Here is an 8,747-nt window from a genome sequence, read left to right on the forward strand (position 1 = left end):
ATACAAGAACAAATGCAGGATGTGATGTTTGCTTAGTTTTATTAATTTATTTTTGCAGGAATCTGCAACTCGGAGTATGCACTTTCTGGAGGTACCATGCATGCATAGCCTCTGAATGCTTTTATACAATTTCATCTCTTAGTAATAAGTTCATTCACAGCATACACAAATCTAGAATGTAGACACCATATATACAGGATTAAACAAGATCGTGTCTTCTTTTTTTAATGAAAAAATTTAACAGGGTTTCACACGGCAGGAAATATGGATTAGATACACTGGTGCCACCATAAATAAATAAGTTTCAAGAACACATTTTTTTAAAATCGGTTTCAAAGGTACTGAAAATCCAGGATTATAATATTGCATTAACTCCATTGATTTCCGATTATTCAAAACCAAGAAAAATATTCGCATTAATATTTATGGACATAAACAGCAATGAAAGCCCCAAACTGAAGGAATCTGGCAAAATTCAGTCACGAGTAGCTTCATATAATATTGACATTTTGAAACAAAACAAATGCAGCAGCACGCAGAGACAGTACTGACTATGAGATGTGATATCTGTGCATGTCTTCTTTCTTTACGGGATTTAGAGTCACTGTAGTACAGAGCACGTAAATTCTGTGGAACCAAACAAGCTGATGAATTGTTTATGTCCAACTGTCCACTTCTCGTCAGGATAGTCATTTTCACATTCTAGGGTATACCACTGAATTTTAAAACAGAAACTATCATCCTGATGACAAGTTTGTTTTTAACACATTTAGTATTCTCACATTCTTTTTTAAAACATTCTTTATTGTTTTTATTTTGTTTTGTCCCCATTTCAACTCAAGTATTTTTATTTCAGTTTCAAGGGGGTTTACAATCAATATTAAATGCGAAAGTATTTAGAAATTGAAATGAGAGATGCATAACTGGGACAGATAAAGTAACTGAAAGAAAAGGGTTTTTTTAAAAAAATGTGATTTAGTAGCATATCATAACCAGAAAGTACTGAGACCAGCTCTTTTAAGAATTATTACACCTTTTCACCACACCTCCCATTTTTCAAGGGAAACACACACACACCACAGACACACAGATACACAATTCAATCTGATCTAAGACTACATTTTACAAAGTACTTCCTTTTGCTTGACTTCCCACCCCTTTCCTCTTCACCCAAACAGGACTAATAATTACACATCAAATTAAAAGTAGATCCAAAGTTCAGGACTTCTTTTGGTTTACTATGTTCTGAATAATTTTCCGCAAGCCCCACTCTAAATAAACTTTTGAAGAACTACAGTAGTATTCTATAATTAAAGGGCATTAATCTTAATAGCACAGTAAATATAAAATAAGCTTTATAAAATTTCAATGAACAGTGAAATAATTTTGAATATCTGAATGTCCAAGTCAGTTACAAACTCCACCACTCTAGTAGCACGGTTGAGGGAAATTAAGGAAAAAAAGAAAACACAAGTAGTGCATTAACTCAACACAATGGCATCAGCATCCCACCATTCACACACGCACACACACACGTTTTATACAATACAGTGCATTTTGTATGCCAGCTGACGTTAGGGTTTTATGTGCATTCAATAAATATTACATAAACCAATCTTTTTGGCATAATCTACAGTTCAGTTGGGGTGTGAACGGCGTCACCTGCTTTCAGAAGGAAAATGGATATTCAAAATACAATTTACATTCTAACAAACTAAAAATATTCAAGCACCATGTAAAGTCTTTACTATTAATGTTTGAGTATGGGCATTTACAAGTAAAAGAATACATCAGAAGGGCGGGGGGGGTTGTACAAGCAACACATGAAAGTAATTGAAAAACTGGAGTAAAATTATTGGTACAAAGGAATTCATTTGCAATTTAACGGCACTCAGTCTTCTAAAAAGCATCTTGCTGTCACGGCAGCCTTCCTTCTCTTCCTCTGGTGAAGCTACGACTAAGATTAGCAAGTCTTCATTTATGGTTATTACAGTTCAGGGAATTATTGGACTGCATGCATTCCCCCCCCCAACCCCTTCAAAAGTAGCATCTATTCTGTCTGAAAATGGCACAACTGTACTGATGCATGACATACCTACTCATTTGCTGACTGTATTTCAGTTGCTATAATTTTGTAATTCCAGCAAAAACAAATGCTGGTAGAACTTCAACAGAAGTACAAATGAACAGAAAAATGAAATAATACAAAGGCAAAGGCATCACGATGGAAAAGTCATGAAGTTACTGGTATTGTTTTGAGTAATTCATTATACAGCCGATAACACCAATGCTTATCTTAGGTATAATGCTTCTGCTCATCTGTTTTCTAGTTACCTCAGTTTTGTCAGACGGTCCGCTTACATGAACAAAATTAATATTTGCCTTCTAACTTCATTTGACAGTAATTTTTTTACCCCTTTCCACATGTGATGAGCTCCCCACATAGTAATACAAAAAGGGACGGAGGGAAGAAAGAAGGAGGGCGGGAAAAGTAGCTCTGATGCCTTTGACTTTGTTTTGCTTGTCGGTGGTGCACACTGATTGCTGGAGATCTCTTAGCTTATTTAGAATTATACTGAAGATTTAATTAGTGCAAGAACATCTTGAAAAATGCCAGATAAAATATTGGTTCCTCACCTAAGATCACAGTTTGTTTTTTACTGTTATCTTTATAAACTGCGGGGAGAGAAGACACCAGATTGAGCGATGCAGTCAAGATGAGTTTTCCACCACCCACCCCTTACAAACGCTGCTTGATTTTAAATAAGGATTCAGACACATGATTGTTCTACCACAGCTTAACATGTTACCACACACCAAGTGAATTGTGGTAATTGACCATATGGATGTGGCTGTCATGAGCTAAGAATGATTGAAAATGAAGTAGTTTAAATCTCTCCTGGTAAGGTTTAGCTAGCACGTTTTGCCTCACAGTTGCAAAGTCAATTACCATAACTCAGCTGACGTGCTTGGTTGCGTCTCTGAATCTTGACATAGTGATACCATAAAAACTCAAATGCACTGTACCACCTTCTGGCCAGTACACAAGAACATCCTACTCAGTCGCACAGTTGTGTAACATAATCATTCAGCTGCCCAAACCCAAGTTCGATTTCACAAGTATTGAGTGCTTTATTACGGCAACCTGAAGCATTCAAACAAATTGAACATCACCTTTATAATACAGTATATCATATCCATAAAAGTACCAGGATGATTTTCAGTTGCAAGTCTTGCGTTCTTCAACCTATGGCAAATATTTCTTGACCAAAATAAAAAGAATGCAGTGTGTAATTTTTCAGGATCTGGCATCTGCTCTTTTATACAGGCTGGTTTATTAACCATGTGCAAATAAACCTTTACTGAAGAGCTAATTGATTATTTTTCAGCTAACTTTGAACTGGGGCACAAAGTACCTTCTGTGCTGTAAACATCATGAATTCTTCACAAATTGGAAGCTGAAGAGGCCTAAGGAACTGGGTACCAACTCTTCTCATACACAACCATGGCTGAGCTCAAGTCTTCCAAACCGAATTTGGAGTAGTCTGTGTTTGGCATATGTCACTGTGCTGCTACAGAGCACAGGCTTAGAAGATTGTTGTATATAAAAGCATACTTTTAGCTTTGAAACACGACAGCCTAATGAAAGCATGCAGCAGTATTTTCATCCGTAATACGGTAGAATTCATTCTTAGTTTATTACCAGTGTTGACACAGCCAGGTGAGCACTGTACAAGCAAAAGGGATTGTAAAAAATTACCTCTGATTAAACTCTCTGTAACGCTCATACGGTATCTCATTTAGTCACCTTAGGTTACCATTTCAAACAGCAATTTTTTGTAGACATAAGTTACCCTGAAAAAAAGCAGCAATTACAAATACCCTTTTCCTTGTCTTTTATACATTACAAAATTTACCGTTGCATTTACCTGTCTTTCTTCTTCAGCAGCTTGCAATCTAGAAGCACAGGGAGCCTTTGTTTTCCAGCTAGCTGTGGCCAGGTTAAGTCAGCTCTGGCTCTTCAGTTTTTCTGGTTAAGTGTAGCATTTCACACCATTACTAAGAGTCCTATAATTTTTTTAAAAAAAACAGGTTTGGATTTGTGGTTTTTTTTTTAGAGCCACTAAGCAGTAACTATAACCACAGGACTAAACACCAGTAGTTATTTGCTTTCCTGTATACATTCTTCCCAAAATTAATCCTTTTACGTTTTCAGGTTTCATTTTCTGCTTTGCTCACTGCAATGGGATAAGAAAGTATTTCACCCTTAATTTATTTATTTTTAGTGTAGCACAAGCAGAAACATCTTAACACATTACTCCCACCCCTTGCAATATGAAGATTGTTGACTGGCGAAGGCCGGGCAGATGGACTGAAAGGTTCCCCATGTTTCCTTCTCCTACAGCTGTCGGCTTGAGAGCCTGTTTTCAACCCAATGCAGCCCCTTCCTGATTTTCAGGTGTATCGTGGCATTTCACACTGCTCACAACGATTTAGTGCTGGGTGATTTAGAAACGTGCAGCTATCACAATTCCATGGAGCCCCTTCGAAGTCTTCATCTCTCGGCTGAGTCCGTGCAGTCTGTTTGGAGCTGTTCTGATGCTCTAAAAAAAGCCAAAGGAAAACATTTTTTCTTATTTCGGAAGAGAAGTATGATAGGTAAGACCATACTACTGGTTTATCACCTCATTAAGCATTCTACCTTAAAATGAACATGGAAACCTTTCCACTTAGGTAAAATTAAAGGTCTGTTGCTAAAGCACTTCTAATTCAGTTTCTGAAATCTGAATATTGAAAGTATTTCAATTCTGTAAAGAGTCACTTAACCATACTACGTTAAAAACAAAAAAAGCAGTCACCACTGTTAGGTCACTGATACTGTTAAAGGTTTAATAGCTTAAAACATACTGAAAAGTTTGTTACTGGCACTGCAACACCATCCTGCTAAGGAATGACTTCATAGGTTTATGTACAGCAGTCTATTACCAAATTCTAAATTCCAATAACCCTACTTTACCTGAAGTGAAAGACTACTTCTAACTTAGTTCCGTCAAGCAGTCTGACAGATGATGTATTTTCTGCATCTTTTTCTAGCACTTATCCAGGCTGAAGAAAATACCATATAAAAATAAAATGGTAGGCCTGTTTCAAAACAAGATGATTGTTTTTCTTCTCCATGGCTTTGCAGCAGGGATGTGTGTATGTGAAGCAGGACTTAAGTCTTCTTTTCATTCATAAAATCAGTATGTATGCAAAACCTTACATTAGGTATTAACCCACGGAAAGACTCGGTTTTCCAATGTCTCCTACCACTACTTCAAGACCTCAGGTTATCTACTAAAAGTGACAAATATTCCTACGATGTGGAAACACAACATTTTACAAAATGTTAATATTCAAAACAACATTAGCACACATACCTAGAAGGTAAGGTTAAGATACCCATCTGCTAAACAAACATCTGTAGAACAGCTTAATTAAATGAGAACTTACACTGCAAAAAAGGACTGCGATTTGTCATTCAAAGTGCACACATTGCTGTCACGTGCTAACAAATCTAGCAGATGGCTGATGACAAAGTTAGTGCAAATAGTACTTAGGTTTGTCTTCAGAGACATACTTAAAGAAAATGAAAGTAACCTCCTTGCTTAGATGTAAACCCTCTCCAGTCCTGAAGTTGCGTAGTCACATTAACAGTGCTTGGCCTCAACAAATTCCTTCTAAGCAAGCAAGTAGTGTGGGCACTAGGCTGCATTCATGTTGACTAGCCAGACGGCAGCACAGAGCAGACAGCTGTCTGCCCATACCTGTCTCTCTGCCCACGCCTTCAACAGCTGAATATTAAAGAAATAGAATTTTTTTAAGAAAAAAAAAAAATATTTTGACCACTCCATGTTAAAAGCCAAGCTCAGAATACAGTACATCATCCCTAAAACTGATCTCTAAGACAGACAAAACTGGGAAGCTAGTCATAAAAATCCTTGCAAGACACTATCTTTCCAATTGCCAAATAAAATTATTTCATGCAGATTTTGAATGTTATTTTGCTTTGAAATAATAAACCAAACAGGCTAGTGTAATTAAGAGAATCTCTTCAAGCATCACGAAGTAGCAGTGCCTTAAATCAACCACATGACCACTGCAATTTAACATGAATCCTGGCAGCCGCCTTCATGCCACTGCTCACATGCTGCTACTGTCTTTCCTGGATGCTACCACCTACGCAGGGCACACATCCCAGTATTGGTTTTGGGTTTTTCTGAGCCACAAGGAGTAGTTCTGGGCCTTCTCTCTTTCTCTTTTTTTTTTTTTTTTTTTTTTTAAGTTTCCACATACTAAGCATTTTATTATATCGAAGGGTAAAATACTTGCTTCAGAAGAGGGGGAACATTTCCTTATATGAATTCAAAATTCGACCGCAAAAACCTTGTGCTTATCAGCGACAAGAACTTATTTAGAAAATTTGGATTCTCAAGCAGACTATATGATTACTAATTGAGAAGAGTGACTTCTTTTCCACTAACAATTTTAGTACATGCTAGTTACAGTAAGAGGAGACACAATATTATAAATCCTATCACACACAACATTTTCAGAGAAATGACCACTGTTTTCTCTATATCGGAGCACAGGATCCTAGACTGGCTATTTCAGCAGAAAGATACAAAGTGTTTAAAAACTTCCTTAAAACTTAAAAACTTCCACTAACATTTGAAACCAGGAAGTAAAAGGAAAAAAAGGTCCAAAAATACCTGAGACAAAAGGTAGGATTGTGCTCCAAAAGAGCCACTAAACGTCGTGGAGTTGAGAGAGCTACTGAGCTACACAGCCACTAGGTGTCAACCACCAGTGAGTTCAGTCACTCTGGGGGGTACTGACTGAATCTCCGCTGGGCAAAAAGTGAGACTAAATACATAGCTCCTGTGCTTACATAAAACTTAGGTGTCCTCAGCTGGGTATGAATCCTAGATACTATACAATTAGCACATAAAATTTTAGAAACCAGTAATGAACTAGTACAAGTGGGACACTGTTATCTCTTTAGACTGATGTGAGGAAACATGTTCTGTCTTGGTCCTTAAAATGTCTGAAGCTCTTGTTGTGCTAAAACTTCAGGGCTACTGTGAAATTCATACTCTGCACAAAAAATAGGTAAAGTGTGACCAGTCAAGTTATATAAATGCAAATTTTAAAAAGCTACTGTGACCAATTAAACTTGCATAAAAGATCCCAACTAAAGTATAAAATCCTAACAACATGTATTAGAAGACAGCTAAACAAACCTGAAAGAGCTTTTAACCTAGAAGTATTTAAAAAAAAAATTAATTAGGAAGCTCAAGTTAACACATAAAAGTTTGTATACTTTCAACTCTTTTTCTAATAGTGAATAACAGTATTTACAAACAACATGTTAACAGAACATTCATTTGCAACAACCTGATCGAGGAAAACAAGTTGTAGCCAGGATTACTGCACTTACATAAAAATGTTCTGTTTTGGTTTATATATAGAGAAAAGTTATAATAATTAGAATTGCTTCCTGTCACCACAGAGGTTTTTAAAAAAAAGGGAAAAAAAAGCGCTTTCTCAATGCAAATTAGGTAACTTGATGCTTGTTTGTTGACGTACCCTTTTTATATGGCTTTGGTGGCACAACAGGACCAGGCTCTATGTTATCATAGAAGTTACATGTGGCTTTCGGATCAAAGTTCCCTGTCAGAAAAGAAAAGTAAGAAAGCGTAACTCCAGGGTTATTTACATGCCTATGCCAGTGGTGTGAACACCTAGAGGCTTCAGATTTTATACATCTTTTTATCATGACATTACATACTAGCTTTTTCCTGAGTAGTCTTTTGTCACACATTTTCAGTTTTGTGTTGATTCTAGTAATTTTTAGCAGGCTAATCCCATATTGAAGAATCAACTGCAGCTCGATGTTCTGTATTGCTTTAAAAATATGTGAAAATGTCCTTTCTGTAGGACACATTCTTGGTAAAAAAGGAGGACTATGCATATTCTAACCTATTTGATTGTATTTATGTCAAGTTTCTGTCGCAGAAAGAGGATTTTTAAATCCTAAGTAGATTTCTGTTTGCCAGCTTCTTGGTTGCATACTGTAGTTCTGTTTTGTATTACTTGGTCAGAGCCTTTGTCAGCAAAAAGTTAAAAATTTAAGTAAAGAACCTTCACTAAGGACTATTTTTTTTTTTAAAATTTGCTCTTGACAAAGTCACTTTTAAATCACGACTTTCTTGGTAATGTAATTTAACTTGGCCAACAGAAATATTAGCAAGTCAAGTTCATCAGGTTGCAACTGGAAAAGACACCTTTTAGAGATAAGTTGATATTGATAATCAAAATTGAACTTTAAAGAGTCCAAGTATCCAAATTTAAGCACATACTATATTAGACTCATAGAATCATTTAGGTAGGAAAAGACCCTTAATATCATAGAGTTCAACCATTAACCTAACACTGCCAAGTCCACCACTAAACCATGTCCCTAAGCACCTCATCTACACGTCTTTTAAATACTTCCAGGGATGGTGACTCAACCACTTCCCTAGGCAGCCTCTTCCAATGCTTGATAACCCCTTTCAGTAAAGAAATTTTTCCTCACGTCCAATCTAAACCTCCCTTGGTGCAACTTGAGGCCTTTTCCTCTTGTCCTGTCACTTGTTACTGGGGAGAAGAGACCGACACCCACCTCGGAGGCAACAGCCTCCTTTCAGGTAGTTGTAGAGAGC

General features: G+C 36.7%; 1 protein-coding gene across 2 annotated transcripts in view; it reads right to left on the reverse strand.

Moving 5' to 3' along the window:
* Positions 1-967: 967 nt before the first annotated feature.
* The window catches only part of TAB3 (TGF-beta activated kinase 1/MAP3K7 binding protein 3), a 19,770-nt gene continuing 11,990 nt past the window's right edge, over positions 968-8,747 (reverse strand). For both annotated transcript variants that reach the window (XM_009334779.1, XM_009334778.1), the window contains 2 exons: positions 7,630-7,713; positions 968-4,604 (listed from right to left, as the gene is read on the reverse strand). In XM_009334779.1, the coding sequence (XP_009333054.1) occupies positions 4,456-4,604; positions 7,630-7,713 (233 nt within the window). In that variant the 3' untranslated portion in view covers positions 968-4,455. The remainder of the gene's footprint in view (positions 4,605-7,629; positions 7,714-8,747) is intronic.

Source organism: Pygoscelis adeliae, unplaced genomic scaffold, assembly GCF_000699105.1.
Source record: "Pygoscelis adeliae isolate BGI_AS28 unplaced genomic scaffold, ASM69910v1 Scaffold91, whole genome shotgun sequence".
Taxonomy (NCBI): Eukaryota; Metazoa; Chordata; class Aves; order Sphenisciformes; family Spheniscidae; genus Pygoscelis; species Pygoscelis adeliae.